The sequence below is a fragment of the Pipistrellus kuhlii genome, unplaced genomic scaffold, assembly GCF_014108245.1.
Source record: "Pipistrellus kuhlii isolate mPipKuh1 unplaced genomic scaffold, mPipKuh1.p scaffold_m20_p_3, whole genome shotgun sequence".
Taxonomy (NCBI): Eukaryota; Metazoa; Chordata; class Mammalia; order Chiroptera; family Vespertilionidae; genus Pipistrellus; species Pipistrellus kuhlii.
In genome coordinates this window covers 81,716,283-81,738,127 of record NW_023425529.1, presented here as the reverse complement: position 1 = coordinate 81,738,127, position 21,845 = coordinate 81,716,283, and the positions used below count along the sequence as shown (strand labels likewise).

At 49.5% G+C, this 21,845-nt stretch overlaps 1 protein-coding gene across 5 annotated transcripts in view; it reads left to right on the top strand.

Annotated features, from left to right (window-relative positions):
- Window positions 1–21,845, top strand: part of TEAD4 (TEA domain transcription factor 4) — a 66,590-nt gene that overhangs the window by 20,631 nt on the left and 24,114 nt on the right. For 3 of the 5 annotated variants that reach the window (XM_036454507.2, XM_036454508.2, XM_045588359.1), the window contains exons 3-5: window positions 17,453–17,517; window positions 17,984–18,046; window positions 20,895–21,023. In XM_036454507.2, the coding sequence (XP_036310400.1) occupies window positions 17,453–17,517; window positions 17,984–18,046; window positions 20,895–21,023 (257 nt within the window). The remainder of the gene's footprint in view (window positions 1–17,452; window positions 17,518–17,983; window positions 18,047–20,894; window positions 21,024–21,845) is intronic. The other 2 variants (XM_045588360.1, XM_036454511.2) reach the window with 1 other exon arrangement.

Genomic DNA, 21,845 nt, shown 5'->3' with positions numbered 1-21,845 from the left:
GCGCCTGAGGATGCAGAACGCAGATACAGAAACTCTGCCCAGCAGCCACGTGGGATTGGTTTTGGATGGAAGAATGGGTATTTGGGAAACTAAAACAACTGAGCAGCTGTTGGAAGGCCCAAGTCAGGCTTTCATTCCCATTGAAAACCCCCCGGACCCTCAGCTTGAAGCACCGGAGCTGAGAGGGTCTCTGGAACTGGCCACAGCCCCTGAGAACGGAGGGCTCCACCCTGGCTTCCAACAAGCTGGCTCTGGTCCGGGAGCCCAGCCAGGGGGTTTCCTCTCACGGTCTCCCTCCTCAGCACAGATCCTTTGTCAGCTGTGGGGCTGTGTTTGCCTCCTAGGGGTGCTATAAGAAATTACCACAAGTGAGGTGGCTTCAAACAATGTTCAAAAGGCCAGACCTGTGAAATCCAGGTGTCCTTGGGCGGGTTCCTTTTGAGTGCCTCTATCCTGGCTTCCGGTGCTTGCTGGCAATCCTTGTTGCTCCGTGGCTGATAGCTGCATCACTCCCACCTCTGACTCGGTTGTCACATGGACGTGCTCCTTCTGTGTATGTCTCTGTGTCTTCTCATATTCTTAAAAGGGCACCAGTCCTTGGACTGGGGCCCACCCTAATCCAATATGACCTTATCTCAACTAATTACATCTGTGGAGACCCTATTTCCTAATAAGGTCACATTCTGAGGTTCTCGGTGGACAAGAATTTTGTGGGGACACTACTCAACTTAATTCAACTGACTAAACTCAAATCTGGTTGTTTACTGGCCCAGGGAGCCATGAAGCTCTCCCAGCCCCTTCTACTCTATGCTTTCACCTTCCCCACAAGGCCACATTGAGGCCTTCTCTTTCTTTTGCTTGTTGGGAAGTAAGCTCCTTTCGAGCTAGACTAGGCCTTCTCCTCAGTCACCAGTAAACTGCTCATCTCTTCTTACCTGCCCCTCCTCATGGCTGTGCTTGGCTCCTAGTCTCCTACTTTTGTGGGCACCCATGCCCTGGCTCAGCCCCCTGTACCACTCCTATCTAACCATCTCCTTTTCTGATTGTTGCTTCTGGCTTTTGGCTCCTGTGGGAGCTTCATAGAGGTGAGGACTGATATGTACGGAGCGCCTATTGGGTGCCAGTTGTAGGATTGGGTGCTTTTCATAGGTCACCAATGGAGCTAGTGAGCAACGGAGGCTCTGGGACCCCAGGCTCTTTCCACTCCTTTGGCGGAGAGTGGGGTGGTATTGATCATGACCTGAGGTGAGAAGGGTAAGGAGTTGGCTGGGGTGGGGAGGGCATGTAGGTTAGCTGGAGAGCTGCCAGGGTCCCTGGTTGGAAAGCCATGACTTGTACACAGGACTCTTCGCAGGATACGTCTTCGTGCTTTAAGGGACAAATTTTTGGCAAACAAGTGTGTGAGAAGCATTGAGCGAAGGGAACAAGCTGAGGCTGCTTGCGGATCTCTGGGAAGGCCCATGGAGAGGGTGGCGTGTGGCAGAATCAGCAGACGCTTATTTATTTGAGTGCTATGATGCCCCAGACCCTGGGTGCTGAGCTGTTTGTGTGTATAGCAAAAAGTATACAGTATTTGCCTTTTTAACCATTAGTGTGCAGTTCAGTGGCATGAAGTACATTCCCATTGTTGTGCAATCATCACCACCACCTGCCTCCAGAACTTTATTATCATCCCCCCTGAACCTCTGTGCCCATTAAATATTAACTTCTCACTCACCCCAGCCCTGGCAGCCCCGCACTCCACTTTCTCTGTGGATATGACTGCTTTAGTACCTCGTATAGGAAGAATCATACACAGTATTTATCTTTTTGTGTCTGGCTCGTTTTACGATACTTACTAATATTCCATTGTATGGATAGACCACGTTTTGTTTATCCGTTCATCTGTTGAAGGATATTTGAGTGGATCTTAGTTTTATTTAGTTGTTTGGGTAGATATTTCTATTCTCACTTTACAGTCCTACAACTGGGTTTAGTCAAGTCAAGTCCAAGTCTGTGGACTTCAGACAGGCCTTGGGTTGGAATTGTTTGGCAGGAGGAGAGCTGTTGAGAAGGCGGTGGAGCAGGGTGAAAAGGGTGTTTGGCGAACTGTCCTGGCCATGTTGATGTCCCCTCTACAGAAAGACCAGGAGGCCACAGGGTGGGGAATGGCACAGAGATTAACCTGAAAGGAGGAGAGAGCCCAGGAGCCTGGAGGTTACACTGGCAGGAGCACTCAGTGGCCTCTAATATCAGTTATCCCTTTAACGTTTTCAAGGGAAGGAGGAATGATAACCCTTGCTTGCAGATGTAGAAAGAAGGTCAGAGAGGCCAGAGTTTATCCCAGAGTCTCTCGGGTAGTAAGCGAGAGAGCGGGGGCTAGAACTCCGTTCTCCTACCTCATATAGTGCTCCCCTATTGCCCTGACTGGCCTTTGGGGGCTGTACAAAGCCTCCCACCTCTCCTGTCTTCTCCCCTGCCGAGCTTTCTGCCTAGCCCAGCCCCAGGTGGGTCAGTGCTGCTGACTCACCCGGCTCCACAGCACCTGTCCTACGTGAGTACAGATCCTGCTGGAGTCCAGACACGGGCTTATCCTCATCTCTTCTTACCTGGCGTGAGGTCTAGGCCAAGGAAGGACTGCGCAGGGAGTTGGTGGGCTGGCTCTCGGCAGGGGCTCCCGTCCATCTGGAAGGTATATATAGCCCTGAGCTCAGGCCCAGTGTGTGGGATGGACCCCAGGGAGGCCGAGGAAGAGGGCCAATCTGACTCAGACACATCTCACTGAGGCTGCTCTCCTCTGTCTTCCCCTCTCCCTTCGGGGACCCACTCTTATGGGTCCTGTGCCCATGCCCTTGAGAGCCCTGGTCTTTACACTCCCCACATCTGGAGGCCACCAGCTGTTTTCCAGGTGGCGACCCAGTGGGGCACTGGGTGGGAGCTGAGAACAGGCAGCAGGGAGAAGGCTTGGCTAAAGGACAAACCGCCTCTGGAGTGCTCAGAGGAAGGTTCTAGACTTGCCGACTCTGAGGACAGGAGCAGGCCTGCAATCAGCCCTGGTCCTGGAGCCCAGAGAAGCACGCTGTCGACGGCCAGGCAGACATGCAGATGCCATGCACAGCCGCAGGACAGATTAACGCCTGTTATTTCTGAGCCCAGCCTCCCACACGGTGGACCGGCTTCCAGGCCAGGGCTGCTAGCCCTCTCCTGTTCACGGCTGCTTTCATTTTTGCCCTGTCACTGTGTAACCTTTGCCCTGGCACTGACACACGCTGCTCATTCTGACCGCCTTCAGCCAGGCCTTGGCCTCTGGCCCCATGGGCAGGTGTGGGAAGGTGAGCACGGGGCAACTTCTCTCCTCCATCTGCCCTCGCACTCTGCCTTTCCCTCTCCAACAGCTCTGCCCTGGCCCTGCTGTCTTGCTTTCTCCCTCCTGCTTGCCAGAGCCTGTGGCTGGCTCTGTCTTCCTCTGTGCATTCCTATTTATTTATTTATTTATTTATTAATATATTATTATTGATTTTTTACAGAGAGGAAAGGAGAGGGATAGAGAGCTAGAAACATCGATGAGAGAGAAACATCAATCAGCTGCCTCCTGCACACCTCCCACTGGGGAGGTGCCCACAACCCAGGTACATGTCCTGGACCGGAATCGAACCCAGGATCCTTCAGTCAGTGGGACGCAGGCCAACGCTCTATCCACTGAGTCAAACCGGTTTTGGCTTGCATTCCTTTCAGCACCCCCATGCTTCTCGCCCTCCTGGCGGAGACTCTTAAATCTTTCTGCCCATCTTCTCTCTCTGTATGTCTCTCTGCTTCTCTTCTCCTTGCTTTCTCCTCTGACCAGGTGCCTGTGGTCTAGACTGCCCATTCCTGTTAGCAGTCGGTTACTTCTTCTTCTTCTTCTTTTTTTTTTTTTTTTAATATATTTTATTGATTTTTCACAGAAAGGAAGGGAGAAGGATAGAGAGCTAGAAACATTGATGAGAGAGATACATTGACCAGCTGCCTCCTGCACACTACCCACCGGGGAATTGCTCACAACCAATGTACATGCCCTTGACTGGAATCAAACCTGGGACCTTTCAGTCCGCAGGCCAACGCTCTATCCACTGAGCCAAACCAGTTTCGGCAGCAGTCGGTTACTCTTTAACACGTGCCCACCACTCTGAACCAGGCTGGGCTGAGGTCTGTGGATTAAACAATTTCATGGTTTAAGGGGAGAGGCAGGAGAAACATCTTTGGAAAGTAAATTAATAACACTTACATTGCACACAGCCATTAAATCAAAGGTAATTTTAATGGAAGGAAGTGGCACTTGAGCTGGTAGAGGAGGGAGGTGTGTGCTCAGACAGAGGGAATGAGCACTGGCCGAAAGGCGGGACTTTGCATGGCGATTTTGGGAGAGCTGGATAAAGCACCGTAATGACGGACTACCAGAGGTGAAGGGAATCCTCATTTTGGATTGTTACACAGCTAATGAGACTTAGAGAAGGGACTGGACCCAATTGGGGCTCTTATCATTGAGATGATAAGACACAGGTCCAGGGAGCCGCAGCCGAGCTTTTCCACTACCCACCTCCTTGCCACGTCGTTGGAATCCTTCCCTGCCCTTTGCTTGGTCACCCTCGGTTTCCAGTTCCTTCCATGCTCTCCTTTCTGGCTTAGAACCCGGACCTGTGCTTCTGGAGGCCTGATGACCTGGAGGCCTGATGACGTGAGCCTAGCTTTCAGTTCGCTCTTTGTTCCAGCAGCCAGTGTGACCCTGGGCAGAGCGTTCTCAACATCGTTTCTTCATTTGTAAAATGGGGATGATAATGATACTACCTTTTGGGGGTATGTTTGTTTATTTTATTGTGGGGAAATATATTGAATATGTTACATAAATATCACCATTTTTTAAAATATATTTTATTAATTTTTTACAGAGAGGAAGAGAGAGGGACAGAGAGTTAGAAACATCAATGAGAGAGAATCATTGATCAGCTGCCTCTTGCACACCCCCTACTGGGGATGTGCCCGCAACCGGAATCGAACCTGGGACCCTTCAGTCTGCAGGTCGATGCTCTATCCACTGAGCCAAACCGGTTTCGGCAAATTTCACCATTTTAATAATTTTTTTTAAGTTCAGTGGCATTAAATACATTTACATTGTTGAGCTGCCATCACCACAATCTGTCTCCAGAACTTTTTCATGCTCCCCAACAGAAACTCCACACTTAAACACTAAATTCCTATTTCCTTCTCCTCCAGCTGGTAACTTCTTCTCTCTTTTTAAAATATATTTTTATTGATTTCAGAGAGGAAGGGAGAGGGAAAGATAGAAACATCACTGAAGAAATATGTTTGATCAGCTGCCTCCTGCAAGCCCCCTACTGGGGATCAAACCCGAGACCGTTAGGTCCGTAGGCTGATGCTCTCAGTCCACTGATCCAAACTGGCTAGGGCATCCTGGTAACTTTTATTGATTTTCTGTTTATGAATTTGACTATTCTAGGTACTTTATAGAAGTAGAATTGTGCAGTATTTGTCCTTTTGGGTTGGGCTTATTTCACTTAGCACAGTATCTTCAAAGTTCATCTGTGTTGTCTATTCTTTATTATATCCTCTGTTGTAAGGATATATCACACTTTGTTTATTCATTTATCTGTTGATGGACACTTGGGTGTTTCTACCTTTTGGCTGTTATAAATACTGTTGCAATGAACATAGGTGTATAGGTATCTGAGTTTCTGCATTCAGTTCTTTGGGTAATATACCTAGAGGTGGAATTGCTGCATCATGTGCTAATTCTTTAATTTTTTGAGGAACTGCCACACTATCTTCCACAGTGGCTGCACTATTTTACATACTACCAGCAATGCACAAGGGTTCCAATTTCTTCACATCTTTGTCAACACTTACTGTTTTCCATTTTTTTAAATAATCATCCTTTGGGCTTGAAGTGGTGCCTCGTGTTTTGATTTGCACTTTCCTAATGATTGATGATGTTGAAGTTCTTTTCACATGTTTATTGAAAGGACACTACCTTTTAGTGTTGTTCCTGGGATGAGGGCACATAGTAAGTGCCCAGTGAACGGTACTTGAGTATAGAGCTGACTGGTACCTGTCTGCCCTTAGGAGCTCACATTTGATTGAGGGAGTCACACAAGAGCTCAGTGGCTTTTGTTGAGGACTGTGAGAAAGCTGCAGACCCCATGCATCTGGGCTTGGAGGCAGGAGTGGGCACACCCACTTGGGTGAGAATCAAGCAAGTTTCTTGGGCTGGTGGCCTTGAAGCCAGGGTAAGATTTCACCAGAAGCCTCAGAGCCCTCCAGGGACAATGGTGGTGCTAGCTCAGATGTCAGCCCTAATCACTGCCTTCTCAGGCTTCAGGCACAAGTTTCTCCACAAATAGCCTCCTTCTCCTGCAGGTGTTTATGGCTTCAGCTGATCCCTGGACATGGGGATGGGCTGGTTGTGGAGGAAGGGCCAGCCTCCTCCCATCCTAGTCTGCAGTCTTTGGGTGGTGAGGCTCCTGCCCTCCAGTTCTCAGCCTATTCCAGTTTTGAAGACTAATAACATCAGTTATAACAGGACCTTATCCACTATATGCATAATAATAGCTTTCTTTACTGACCTTCTGCCAAGTGGCAGGCACTTTACTTACTTTATGCCATTTCATATGTGACAAGGGAGGGCTGATGTAAGAAAGGGAGTCAATACAGAGGAAATAAGATACAGAAATGACTGAGACAGGATCTTGCAGGTAGGATAGCAATTTTAGTGGTAATATATTGCTGAGGAAAAGCCTGGGGTGGTTGGCAGGGTGTGTGACCTGTGGATCCTACATTTGAACGCCCTACCATCAGCCTGTGAGGAGGCCAAGGCTCCCTTCTGCATCGGCAGTCCCCACCCTGGTAGGGTGGGGCCGTGGATGTGAGCTGGGGATTGTTGGACACATGTCCTCTGACAGATGGGCCCGAGTCTGGTGGGTGTCTTTCCTAGCCCCACCCAGGTCTTCTCTGGGGTTGGCCAAAGCCACCTGCCACATTGCAATGCCCAGCTGCCCAACTGGCCTCCACCAAGGCCTAGGCTGGCCTCCTGCTGCCCTCGCATGCGCTCTCACCCACCAGGGGGGAGAAGGCCTGAAGTCTTACACCTAGCAGCAGAGCTGGGTCAGGATACAGGTGTCTTTCCCTCCCACTGACTCCTGGATTTTCTACTATAATAGTTTCTGATTGTCCTTGCTCTTCCTTTCTGTCTTCACTTTGGTTTCAGGGCTCTACATCAGGGTACATGCTCCCTACTTCTCTCTGCCTCCACCACTGACTGTGGGCTTCTTGATGTCTACATTATTTAGAGCTCATTGGCTTCCATCAGCTCTGGGTACCACACTCCATGAGAGAGTAGAGTGACAATAGGTGGGCAGGCTCTTGGGCCTGGGTCCGGGTGAGGGGCAGTCAGACATTACCAAGGATTGACTTTAAGCAGAGACCCAGAGAATTGGGGTTCAAAACAGAGGAGGAACAGGATGGTGTCTTGCAGAGAAAGCTACCATCCCAGCCAGGGGTGGGCATCCATAGGAAAAAGCAGTCATAATGGAATAATTGTGAAGTCTTACACATGGATATTTTGTGGCCCCTGAGATCCTAAGAAACTGTGACATTGAATAAATCACATTCTCTCTATGGGCTTCAGTTTCTTCCTTAGGCTAGACAGACCGTCTGGGGTCACCTGGTCCAGCCTCTGCTTCTGCGAGAGATAGACCTCGATTCCATGTTAAACGGAAGTAATGCTGAGCAATAGTTAAGAGAGAGACTCTGGAACCAGACTGCATGGGTTTGAATCTCAAACATATGCTGGTCTGTGACCTTGAACAAGTTCTGCACCTCACCTTCCCTGTCTGTAAAGGGAAGGTGACAGCCCCAGCTGCATAAAGCTATTGTAAAGATTGAAAGGGCAAGTGCAGATAAAGCTGTTAGAGTATGCATCCTTTGTTTGCACACATACCTGGCACATGGAAGTGCTCAATACGTGTTCATCATTGTTACTATTATTACAAGGGTGAAAGCAACTAAGCCTGGATTAGATGTCAGCTGCCCTGCAGGCAGTAAACTGGCTGGGTTGACCTCTGGAGGAACTCTGATTTCAGGAAGGAAGCTGTTCGGTCCCTCTTGGCTCAGTTATACCCACAGAAACCCAGCACTTCAATCCCACCCAAGAGGGAATTCTCAACTGCTAGCATTACTTCCAACAAGCAGCATGATCCTGGATGGAAGCGGTCTCAGATGAGCCTGCAAAGGGAGCGGAGAGTGCAGCTCCAGAGACAGGGAGGGAAGAAATGCAATCTGAAACATTTACAGCCAGCTTAGCCAGACTTAGACCCCTGGGGTTAGCTCCTCGGCCCCACTGCTGACCTCTTGCCCAGGGACAAGGTGGCCTGTCCAGTAGGAGAGCTCCTGAACGCTGCGCAGAGGTCAGAGGTAGTTGTGGGGCTGAGTGGGACTTCGTCTTCATGCTCTGGGGCTCCCTGTATAGGAGGCGGGTCACCTGGAATTCTGGAGGAAGGGTGTCAGCCCTTGTGAAGGGCATGAGCATGGGCCGGGCTGCTGCAGAGGAGACACTCTGGGGGCCAGGAGTTCCCATTCACGGAGCATCATCTTCTCTGTGCCACGTGCAGTGGCTGAGCCAGGACTCACTCCCAGGCAGGCAGTCCTAGACCTGCTGGTGGGAGGTCTGGGTGAGATTTTTTGACCTGTTTCGTCTTCTGGCAAACAGGTACAATTTCTTTTTTGTAGGGAGGGAGGTGGGTTTTCTATGAAGTTAAATGAGGCTTATGCTTGCATGGGCCCCTTCCAAATCCCTAAACTACTTTTAATTTGTAAAGTAGTTTTATTGACGTATAGTCTCTGTACATTAAACTATACATATTTGAAGTAGACAGTTTGATAAGTTTTGATGGATGAATACACCTGTGCAGCCATCAGCATCATCAAGAGAGTGAACATCTCCATCTTAACCTAAAATCATCTTAACTTAATTTTGTATTAGTATTTTAAGGTCTTTTTCTCAAAAAGAGCCTTCCAATTTTTAGATGCTTTAGGCCCCACCAAAATCTGAATTTGCTCCTGTGTAGAGAGACTCAACTGAGACCAGGTTAAGAAAGCACTTTGAAAGTTCTGTCTGGCTAATCAGAAGTACAGTGGAACCTCAGCTCTCAAACTTAATTCATTCTAGAAGGCTGGTCGAGAAGTGGTTTGTTTGAAAACCAAATCATTTCCCCCCATCCTATATAATAAAGATGTAATATGCAAATGGTTGTTACACTGTGAAATGTAACGACTGACTGCGTAATGACCGGATCACGGATCAGCAGGAGGGTGGGGCAGTGAGCTACAAGCTGGCAGAGGAGAGCTACAGGAGGGGCAGGGCAGCAAGCTATGAGGGGGGTACAGTGTTTGGTGTGGGGGGAGTTACAGGAGGGCGGCGCAGTGGGCGGAGAGCTAATGGAGGGCAGCAGCAAGCTACTGGCGCACAGATTCGTGCACAGGGCTACTAGTTAGAAATAATGTAAATTATTGCCAGGACCAGTTTGGCTCAATGGATAGAGCATCGGCCTGGGGACTGAAAGGTCCCGGGTTTGATTCCGGTCAAGGGCATGTACCTTGGTTGCGGGTGCATCCCCAGTAGGGGGTGTGCAAGAGGCAGCTGATCGATGATTCTCTCTCATCGATGTTTCTAACTCTCTATCCCTCTCTCTTCCTCTCTGTGAAAAATCAATAAAATATAAATTAAATAAATAAATAAATAATGTAAATTATTCCATTCCAGAGCTCCAAATGATTCCCTGTTATAACCTTTCTTATATACAATAATAATCTGTAAATAAACACTTCTATTCTTAAATTTATTCAATCACCCCCTCTTAGCCTTAAAGGAATCGCATTCAGCACTCGATCGAGGGGTGTCAGCATGCAGCATCTTTGCTTGCTCATATATCAGTCTCTCAGAAATGCAGTCACTGGCTAACTGCTTCCCCTTCATCCAAATCAACAACCGTTTTTCTGCCTCTTCAGTTGCCTGTGATCATTGTTTCTTTCACACACTTAGCAACATTAGCACTCTTGATGGCCTCGTTGTGTTCTAAAATTGTGCTAATAGTTGATTTCCCCAGCACCTAAAGCATTCTCTCCTTGGTTTGTTGCCTGAGAAATGTTTTTGTTGTATAAGACATTAGAGAAATGAGGTTTGACTATAAAGGGTCATTTTGTTTATTTAATTCGAACTTTTCCCTTAGAAGCTAAAGCACTTTATGGGACATCTAACCAACATCCCACATCTTCTCTTTTCAATCATTTAACAAATGTTTATTGGGAGACTGCTATGTGCAGGCAGTCTCTAGGTGTAGAGCAAGCACGTCAAACTCCAAGGCTAACACAAGCCAAATAAACAAGGTTTAAGTTTACATGAACCACACACACACAAAAAGCTTCAATTTTCATAGAAACGAAGCTTTATTTCAATAGAGACATGCTGAATACAAAGGGCTGAAATAAATGAGTAATCGTTAACATAAAATAATAGACATTTTATTATTATTTTTTTTAATTTCCAAATTTATTTATTTATTTGTTTATTTTTTTTAAAATCAATCTTTATTGTTCATATTATTACAAAGGTTCCTTATTTCTTCCTCCCTCCACTCGGTTCCCACCCCACCCTCCGCCCTTTCCCCATCCCCCATTGTCCTCATCCATAGGTGCACAGTTTATATTCAGTCTCTTCCCACATCCACCACTCCCCCTTTCCCGAGAACTGTCAGTCCACTCCCCTCCTGTATCTCCGACTCTACTACAATCAACAGCTAATATTGTTCATCACGTTTTTCAATCTCCTTTTTTTGTTGTTGTTTTTTGTTTTTTATTAATAAACTTTTACACTTCTAAGAATAAATTTTAAAATCTAATAATTTTAAACCTTGTTTTTTCTGCCCTGGGAATTGACAAACAAACTTGTTTACATGTAAACTTGCCCTTAGGTTATCAAAAGGTGTAGCCATTCAAATGTAAATGAATACATTGTTTAAAGATAGCTGCTGGTTGGAATTGGATTACCTGTTCTGGGTGGGAAGGCTTGTCCTCCCCTTTCTCCATTAAAATTAGAGTGTTAGCCATTCACAAAAATAAACTCAAAATGGATACAGGACTTAAACATCAGACGGGAAACCATAAAAATACTAGAAGCATCCACAGGCAGCAAAATCTCAGACATGCCAAAAGAACTTCTTCACTGATACTACCCCTAGGGCAATGGAAGCTAAAGAGAAAATAAACAAATGGGACTACATCAAAATAAAAAGCTTTTTTACAGCAAAAGAAACCATCAACAAAACAACAAGAAGGCCCACGGCATGGGAGAACATATTTGCAAATGTTACCACTGATAAAGGTTTAATCTCCAACATTTACAGACAGCTTATACAACTAAATAAAAGGAAGATGAATGATCCAATTAAAAAATGGGCAATGGACTTAAATAGAATATTTTCAAAAAAAGACAGAAGGAAGGCCAAAAGGCACATGAAAACATGCTAAAAGTCACTAATTGTCCGAGAGGTGCAAATCAAAACAACAATGCGGTACCATCTTACACCTGTCAGAATGGCCAACATCAACAAATCAACAAACGACAAGTGTTGGCGAGGTTGCGGGGAAAAAGGAACCCTCGTGCACTGCTGGTGGGAATGCAGACTGGTGCAACCACTGTGGAGAACAGTATGGAGTTTCCTCAAAAAACTGAAAATGGAACTCCCATTTGACCCAGTAATCCCACTCCTAGGAATATATCCCAAGAAACTAGAAACACCAATCAGAAAGGATATATGCACCCCTATGTTTATAGCAGCACAATCTACAATAGCCAGAATTTGGAAACAGCCTAGGTGCCTGTCAGCAGATGATTGGATCCAAAAACTGTGGTACATCTACACAATGGAATACTATGCTGCCATAAAAAAGAAGGAATTCTCATCATTTGCAGCAACCTGGATGGAATTGGAGAACATCATGCTGAGTGAAATAAGCCAATCAATGAAAGAGAAACACCACATGACCTCACTCATTTGTGGATGATAAAGAACATTATAAACTGATGAACCAAGAGACAGATATAGAGACAGTAAAGCAACAGGCAGACTGTCAAATTACAGTGGGGAGGGGAGGAAGATCTGGGGGAGATAATAGATCAACCAAAGGACTTGTGTACATGCATATAAGTACAACCAATGGACATAAAACTCTGGGAAGGGAGGGTATGTATGGGAGGGAGGGGGCCAAAAAAAATCAATAAAATATATTTAAAAATAAAAATAAAAAATAAAATTAGGGTGTTAGCTTTAAAACCTCTTTTTGGCAAGAGACTTTAAACTTTCAGAACTTGAAATTTTTCAGATAGTAAATCAGTTACTTAGCATTTTCTCAAATCAATAATACCTCCACATGCCCAAAGATACACTTCACACAAAAGACATTTCCAAATAGATCAACCAACCTCATCCAGACCCCACACAACACACTCACAGATCAACACCCCAGCGCTATACTAACTCATCACATCCAGATCTAAGCCTTCACCACTTGATTCAGCAGACCCTCAAGTTCCCCCAAAAGTTTCCAGCCATACACCTTTTGATAGCCTAAGGGCAAGTTTACATGTAAACAAGTTTGCTCTCAATTCCCAGGGCAGAAAAAAAACAAGGTTTAAAATTAAAATTTATTCTTAGAAGTGTAAAAGTTTATTAATTAAAACAACAACAACAACAAAAAAAGGAGATTGAAAAACCTGATGAACAATAATAGCGGTTCATTATAGTAGAGTCGGCAATATGGGAGGGGAGTGGACTGACTGTTCTCGGGGAAAGGGAGGGAGGAAGAGACTGAACATAAACTGTGCACCTATGGATGAGTACAATGGGGGGTGGGGAGGGGGCGGAGGATGGGGTGGGAACCTGGTGGAAGGGAGAAGAAATGAGGAACCTTTGTGATAATATAAACAATAAAGATTGATTTAATAAAATAAAATAAATTTTAAAAAAGTTTCCAGCCACGTCTGAGAGGCAGCCCTGGGGCGTGGGCAGGCGAGGAGCAAGCTGTTCCGGGCCTGGCTGCTCCAGGCTTGGCCTCTGCTGCTCTGGTCCGCTCCACAACCAGCTGCTCCAGGTCTGGCCACTGCCGCTCCCGGCCTGGCTGCTGCTGCTCCAGGCCTGGCTGCTCCCGACCTGGCTGCTCCAGGCCCGGCCGCTCTGGGCCTGGCAGCTCTAGGTTGCTGCTCCGGGCCTGGCTGCTCCCAACCGGTTGTTCTGGGCCCGGCCGCTCAGGGCCTGGACGCTCCCGACCTGGCTGCTCCGGGCTTGGTTGCTGCTTCTTTGGGCCTGGCTGCTCCCGACCCGGCTGCTCTGGGCCCGCCTGCTCTGGGTCCGGCTGCTCCGGGCCTGGCCGCTCCCAGCCTGGCTGAATAATAGACATTTTAATAAAATTAATATTTTTTTTGAACATTAACTTACTAGAATAACTGCACAAATTAATAAGCATAATGTAAATAAACTTATTTTTCTTGTACTCTGAAAGCAAAATATTTCCTGTTGCACACACCAAACAAGTCAGTACAATGAAGTGGCAATTGGTTGCTAAGATATTCGCTGCTAGTATTAGAGGAGAGAAATGGTGAGCTTGCGTGTAAGGAAAATGAATGCAACATGATTATAGTAATCAGTCATGAGCAAACATTGTAGTTTGTTATTAATAATTATGTATAACAGGATATTGTAAAAATTAAGTTACAAAATTTTAATTAAAATGTTTCTTACATACCATTATGTTGGCTGGGCCACAAAAATATTCATTGTGGGCGGAGAGTTTGACATGGTTGGTGTAAAGTATAAATAAGGAAATAAACAGACAAAAATTCCTGTTCTAGGAGTGTGCCTCGCTCACCACAGTCGTGGGGGGAAGGGGCAGGGAAGGATTAGAAAAGACAGACCAGAGAAGAAAGCTGGGACTAGGTGGGACGCTGCCCTCTCTGATTGAGAGACAGTGCCACAGCCTGCAAGCCGAGTCTTTATTTTATAGCTAGTAGATTCTGCCGAAACCGGTTTGGCTCAGTGGATAGAGTGTTGGCCTGCGGACTGAAGGGTCCCGGGTTTGATTCCGGTCAAGGGCATGTACCTTGGGTTGCGGGCACATCCCCAGTGGGGGGTGTGCAGGAGGCAGCTGATCGGTGTTTCTCTCTCACCGATGTTTCTAACTCTCTACCCCTCTCTCTTCCTCTCTAAAAAATCAATAAAATATATATTTTATAGCTAGTAGATTCTGAGAGGCAAAGTATGTCAAGATGTTTGCAATGTTCTCACAGGTTTCAAATCTACTCAATTGCATGCACCTGATCAAGCTTTGTTTGCTTAATGCACCTCCTGCAGCCTATATCACTTAACCACGTGGGACCACAGGTTCCTACCAGAAGGTCAAGCTTACACCTTTAGCCTTTGGCTATAATTGTGCTGGGATTTGCACGTGGCTTTGCCTTGAGAGGATCATGCTCTCTCATTAGTCCCAGACTTGAACCTGTCCAAACACTGTGGCCCCTCTCCGCACTAGAAGCTTTCCTCCATGGGAGTGGGGATGGACAGTGCCCTACATGAGTATATCGATCACGTGCTATGTTAGAAGGTGCTGTGGAGATTAGTGAGACCTGGAGCATAAAGGGTGAGCAGGAGGTGATCTCAGCTTTCAGTGGGGTGCCCAGGGAAGATGTCCCCAAGACAATGGCAAAGAAGCCATCAAGGACCTGTGGGTTTCTGGGACAGAGTACAGGATGCACAAAGGCCCTGAGGTGGGCGTGGGCCTGGCATGTTCCAGGAACAGCGAGGAGACCCGATGGTGGGTGGGTGGCATGAGATCAGAGAGGGGCTGAGCTGGGGACCAAATGGACACATCCTGTGGGCGCTTCCAGGACATTGTAGGGGGTTACACACTTTTAATCTGAGGGAGATGGGAGGCCACTGGAGGGTGTTTTAGCCTCAGGACCCCTGGCCACTGTGTTGAGAATAGACTGGGATCAGGGAATTCAAGTAGAAGCTTTCATCACAGTCCATGCCATAAAGTGGGCAGGAGGGGGCGGGCACTGGACCCTGCAGGGTGAGGTATGAGAAGTGGCTGGATTCTAGATACAGTTATCTTCAGATAGAGCCATCCGGATTGCCTAGTGCAGTGGTCGACAAACTCATTAGTCAACAGAGCCAAATATCAACAGTACAACGATTGAAATTTCTTTTGAGAGCCAAGTTTTTAAAACTTAAACTTCTTCTAACGCCACTTCTTCAAAATAGACTCACCCAGGCCGTGGTATTTTGTGGAAGAGCCACACTCAAGAGGCCAAAGAGCCACATGTGACTCTCGAGCCTCAGTTTGTTGACCACGGCACCACTCTCTTCATCCATTTGACAAATATGTGCCAGGTATTGGAGATGTAGACCTGAATGGAGATGTGGCCCCTTCCTTTGAGGTGTTGGGAATTTAACAGGAAAAGATAGACGGAGAATTGATAAGCTTGCTCCCTGTGTACCAGGTGTGGGCTAGAGAAGCAGCGCTAGAACTATACCCAGATGGCCTCCAAGCTGGTACCCCTGCCTTCCCTATCCCCCCAGCTTCCCACCAACCCCAAGACTCCAGCTTCTTGTTCTCAACACCACACCCTTCAGCGTCGCAGCTAACCTCCGGACTCTCGGGAACCTTCTCTCTGCCTCACTCTTTTCCTTACCCCTGGACTGGTCTCTGAACTACACTGCTGACAGGGGCCTGGAGCATTTTACATTTGTTTTACAGAAAAGGGAACTGAGCTATAGAGAGCTCCATTAAGCCAACGTTAACATCAGTTTCCCAGGTCTGTAAAAATGTGGTTGGAAAATCTGGTGGGAAGTCCTTTAAAGGGCCTGGACTTAAAGAGAGAAGGCAGGTGAAGGTCGTAGAGGAACCGACGTGTGGAGGTCCCGTAGCTCCTGTGTGGAGCTGCTGGGGTGGAGCCTGGCTCCCAGCTCCCGGTTCTGTGACCCGTTTTCAGTCGCTCGAGTGATGACTTAGCTCTCTTGCCAGTGAAAAAAAGCATTTCTGGCTGCAGCAGGAGTGCCTCTAGTGAGACATGGGGTGGACGCTCGCTGGACTGCCCAAGGAGCCTGTGGAACCCCTTGCCCTGGGAAGCTTTGAGAAGAGACATCTTGCTGGATCTTGGTTTTAGGCACAGCCCAGCCCACAGGGTGGTGTCCCCAGGGTCTGGTTCTTCCCTTCCCCCTTCCCCTGACAGACAGACCAGTGCTCCAGGCCAGCAAGTTCTGGCAGACGAGACCTCCTGAGGGTGGCCTCTTAATTCAGCCTTGGCAGTGCAGAAAGGTCAGCGGAGGGGGGGGGGGCAGCGTGGCCTTGGCTGAGCTCTCTTTTTACAACCCAGGTGGCGGGTAGCCCACTCGTCCTGCCTCCCCTGCACCAGCGGCTTCCTTGCTCATGGCCACAGCCCTCCAGGCTCGGCGAGCCCAGAAGGTCAGGGCAGGCTGGCGGCTGGGCCTTCTGGCCCAAACCCTTTCTCCCTCCCTCTCCCCAACCCAATGCCCTTCTTTATGGTCTAATCCTCCCAGTGGTCAGGGTCCAGCTGAACACTCACCTGACCACCTAGCCTGAACTGACCACTCGTTCTCAGAGCACACTGCCTGGTGCCTGTCCGTAGCACGAGCTGGAGTTGTTGTGTGGGCACATGTCTCTCCCCAGCTAGGTGGTGAGCTCTTTGACTCAGGGACCCCTTTTCATAATCTCATCTACGATAACAGGCACTCTTCCTGGGTCTCTGACATAGCGTCAGCCTCTAGGATGGAGACCTGTTTTGCCTGGTCTCCTCAGAGCCATGGAGCGAAAGAGTGGTTGGCCTGGGTTTGTTTATCTGGGTTAAGGGCCTCAGACCTCCTCTGGGGATAGTCAGTGTGTCAGCACTTGTGTTCCCATGCTCCCTGCTTCACACAGACAGGACATCTTGTAAGGGCCTGTGCGCTTGTGGGGTGGTAGGGACTGGGGGAGTTGCACAGGGAAAAGGCGAAGGCCCAGGCACTTCCTTGCAGCCTCTCAAGTGCTCAGAAGGCCCAGGAGAAGTGGGAGCTGAGAGGCAGCTGTCCGGCTGTCATGGGCAGAGGGGAGGAGGTGGCCACGTGATAAGGAGGAGGCTCTGAGAGGGCGCCTCAAGCTGTGTGTCCAGCGGGAGGCCATGGCCCTGGCACCGCCTCGTTCTCAGGTGACCAGCCCACCAGCAAGGCCTCAGCACCCAAGGATGGCAAGAGTGAATTCGCATAGTCCTCACCCCAGGTGCCCACTCACGGTGGGCAGAGGGTGCCGGAAGGGACCTCTCATTAGCCTGCCTTTGGTCCCTCTCCTCCCACTGAAGGCTCTTTCATTTCCACAGGTCGGAATGAGCTGATTGCTCGTTACATCAAGATCCGGACCGGGAAGACCCGCACCAGGAAGCAGGTGGGCCCTGGGAGACGGGTATGGGTCCTCGGGCAGGCACCCGGCACCAGCCTGCTCCCAAGGTGGGCCAGGTCCTCCTCAGGACTAAGTGTTGGCTCTCTGCGGGACCGGCTTGGGGGTGGGTTGTCTCTTTTTGGTGTGCCACGGACAGTTCATTTTCCCTGCCGCCCCTGCTGCTGTCCCTCGTTTTCCTGGGGAGTCAGCAGCCCCCTCCCCATCCTTCTCCAAGACAGCAGAGAATAGAAAGCAAAGCCCTGGAGCTGCACGTTTATTTATTGCCCAGCTGTGGATTAGACGACTGAGGGCCCCTCATTGGCGGACCCTTTCTTTCATTCACGCATGCGTCCATTCACTCCTTTAGTCCACAGAAGTGGATGGAGGCCCGTGGAGGGCTGAGGGTCAGGGTCCAGGCTGGGAGCCAGGCTGTCTGGGACGTAGGGTCAGGAGCCTTCTCTTCTTGCCATAGGTCTCCAGCCACATCCAGGTGCTGGCTCGTCGCAAAGCCCGTGAGATCCAGGCCAAGCTAAAGGTAAGGCCTGTGGCAGCTGTGGGGGGAAGGACCTAGGGCACAGATGGGGCCGTTTGGGAAGTTGGGGCTCTTTTTCCAGCAGGAAAAGGCTTCCCTTTGTGTTTCGGGCTGGCTGCTTGTGTATGGAGCCAGCATGCTTCTTGGTATTGGGGAGAGTGGGGTTCAGCCTGTAACCTCTCCTGTCTGCACAGGGAGGGGCACTTGACCTTAGAGCCACGTGTGTGACTACAGGGCTCCACAGTGTCCTGGGGCCACAGGTCAGTCTCCTGTGCCCCCCACCCTCCGGGGGCAGTGCCCTCACCAGATCACAGCGGAACACCCTCCAGACCCCACTCCCGGAAGCCTCCTGGAGCCCCCTGGCTGGTGCCATCAGCTGGCGCCTCCCGGGTGGTCAGGCACAGGAGGCATTGCTGTGGTGGTTCAGATGCTGCTGTGGGAGCAGGTGGAATTCCTTCCCACGCCCTGCTCTCCGGGACTGGCAGTTCCTTCCCTTTCCGGGATCAGCCCCTCCTTGAGTGACAGGTGACTGTTCTGTGGAGGGCCAGCTGCTGGCAGCATTCCCTTCGGGGCGGCCCTGCTCCCCACAGGACCCAGGCCTCTCGGACCCTGGCCAGGGGGCCCTTTTGAAGGAAGCATTGCATGGAGGTGTTAAGTCTCTCCAGCCACTTGGTAAGAAGAGTTAATAACATTTGGGGGCATTAGACTAAGACAGTGGTTGGCAAACTCATTAGTCAACAGAGACAAATATCAACGGTACAACGATTGAAATCTCTTTTGAGAGCCATAAACCAACTTCTGCGCATGGGCCATGAAGTTTCAATCACTCTGTGTGTGCGCGCCCACGCGTGGTATTTTGTGGCAGAGCCACACTCAAGGGGCCAAAGGCCACGATTTGCCGACCACTGGACTAAGACCAGCAGTTTACAAACAATTTTTGTAAAGCAGTATAAGTCCCTTTAGTTTTGTTTCCCCCAAACAAATATCACCCCAATTTGTTATTAAAGGAACTACTTGGGTCAACGCTAGGCTGGTGAGGAACAGATCAGAGGCCAGAGACTCCCTCCTTCTATTCACCTCTCATGCCCATGGCTCTCGAACCCCAAATTACCCAGTTTAAAAGCCCTGGACTAGATGACCTTGAAGGTCCTGTGTGGCCCAGTGGTTCACAATCCGACTCTGGAGGTTCTGAATGAGTGGGTGAGGACGCCTAGGGAGCCACACCCTCCCGCTTCTAAGCTTTTTCCTCCTGCCAGCAGCCCAGCTGTCCCCACCCCCTCTGTCCCCGGACAGCTGGCTGGGCCTCAGCTGTTCATGCCTCCCTCTCAGGCTGGCACATGCCCCTCCAGGCCATCCTCAGGGTCCTGGAGCCCAGCTTGCCCCTCGTGTCCCCCTCTGGTCTGCCTCTGACTCACTGGGACCCTGGGCGGGGACCAGAGTCCGGAACAGACTTTCCAGTGTTCTGTTTAGAGTCATTGAGGGGAACTTGTAGTTCATTGAGCCTGGCTGTGCGGCTCACATTTGCTTAGAGGAATTGCTCTCCTCCTTGTCCACAGACTCTAACTTGGGGCCCAGGGACAACCACTAGGCAAACATCAGGGAACCATGAGCCCCTTAAACAATATGCAGATTTTCACTCCTATGTGGAGAGTGGCCTGAGGATTTCATCAGACGCTCAGAGGGGTTTCAGAGCAAGGTCAGGTAGACATCCTCCGGGTTCCAGGCTTGGTCTGGCCTCACTCTGCCTTGTGCTGCATGAGCTTAGGTGAATCGCTGCCGCTTCCTGAGCCCCAGCCAGCCTCCCTGTGTGTAAATGACAGGGTTAGGCAAAGCAGTATCCAATAAGCACACCCTCAGGTGAGGTAAAAAGCATTATTAGTACTGTTAGTATTGTTAGCAGTGTCATATGTGCTTATCTAAGTGGTGTGGGGGTGAGCAAGCCTGTGCAGGGGAATCTGTTCTTCAGGTTGGACCCACGGAGGGCAGACAGCCAGTGGTTATGGTACATCCTGACTAAAGAGCAGGGAGTGCTGGGGCCCCCACGGGGCAGGATTGAGACAGGTGGGGTCCCAGGAGATTGTCCGTGCCTCCAAACAGCCAAGGATGACCCCCTGCTCACCCTAGGGGGATCCGACAGAATTATGTGTCATCTGCTGTGAGCCAGGCTGCCCCAGCCACCAGTGGGGTGGGGATGAGCAAGAACTGAAAGGTTCCTGTTCTCAGCTTGTGGTCGCCAGAAGGGAGGGGAGAGGGTGGAAAAGGTGAGGGGGAATAAGTAGTACAAACTTGCAGTTATAAAATAGATGAACCACAGGGGTGTAATGTGCAGCACAGGAATACAGTCAGTAATACTGTGATAACTTCGCATCATGACGGATGGTTACTAAACTTAGTGTGGAGATCATATTGTAAGGTATGTGTTAACTCACTATTTTGTACATCTGAAATTAATACACTATTGTATGCCACCTATACTTCAATAAAAATTTGTTTTTTAGTCTGAAAAATAAGTAAATAAATAAAAGGTCCCTGTTCTCATGTCCGTGGTAGTAAATGGAAATATATGGTCTAGCAAATGGTGTCCAGAGTCTCTTTACGTGCTAGTCACATAAGCAGGACAAGTATTGTGCCTCTTTGAGAGATGAAGAAACTGATCTGAGGAACCACGTGACTTGCTCAGAGTCACAAAGTAAAGTAATAGCTTTGCAAGAACATATGCCTGTTCCCTGGGGGCCTGCCTAGTCCAGGGCTCTGGCCGCGGACAGTGGGACAGCTTCCCTGACAGTGGGACAGGCCCTCCCTGCCTCGCCTCGCCGCTGCTGAGGCCCTCCCCTCCGCTGTCTTCCCCCAGGATCAGGCAGCTAAGGACAAGGCCCTGCAGAGCATGGCTGCTATGTCGTCCGCCCAGATCATCTCCGCCACAGCCTTCCACAGTAAAATGGCCCTTGCCCGGGGCCCTGGCTGCCCAGCAGTCTCAGGGGTAAGTGGGGCTGCCTGGAGCCAGAGGCCAAACCAGCCTCTCCTTCTCGCTCCTCCCCCTTCTGCAGAGCCAGAGTGCCGGCCAGACCAAATTTCTCTTACTTGAGACCTCGCAGGCCAGGCGAGCCCGGGGGAAGGAGGGACCAAGGACCGAAGGGCCATGCTGGGTGGCAGCTCAGCTGGTATTGGAACTACCTTCCTGGGGGTATTGGCAGGAGCACAGCAGACCTTGCACGAGGGACAGGGTCGCCCCCATTAGCTGACCACCCAGGAGGCTCCACAGAGTTGGCCTAATGGACCAAAGGAGAAGCCGAAGTTGTGGGGACGGGGGCTGAAGCCGGGCTCTGGTGCGGGCCAGCGTGGCTCTGAGTGGTCCTGCCACTTGGCCGGGTCCTCACTCCTCCCTCAGGTCCCCACTCCTCCCTCCAGCTGCAGGACTGATGTCCATCAACAAACTCTTGTACGAATTTTAAATGTTTGGCCTAAGAGCTGGCCTCTCAGCCATGGCCAGGGGGCTCACCCTGTCAGAAAGGCCCTGACAGGCTCCTCCTCCCCAGGGCTGTGTTCTCACGGGGTTTTCTTCGCTGCAGGGACTAAACGGGTCTTCAAGAGCCGCCCAAGAGGCAGTGCCAGGCCCTGTCCTGGGCTCGGGGAAGCTCATGTCCAGCAGTTTTTCCAAGGGTGATCCAGAGAGCTTTAGTCCGCAGACTGGTTAGATAGATAGGACACTAAGGGATTCTATGCTTACGTAAGTTTGGGGCACTTAGGACTGACTTGGTTTCCTGACTGTAGGACTGTTCAGAGCCTTACGTGCTGCTGTGCA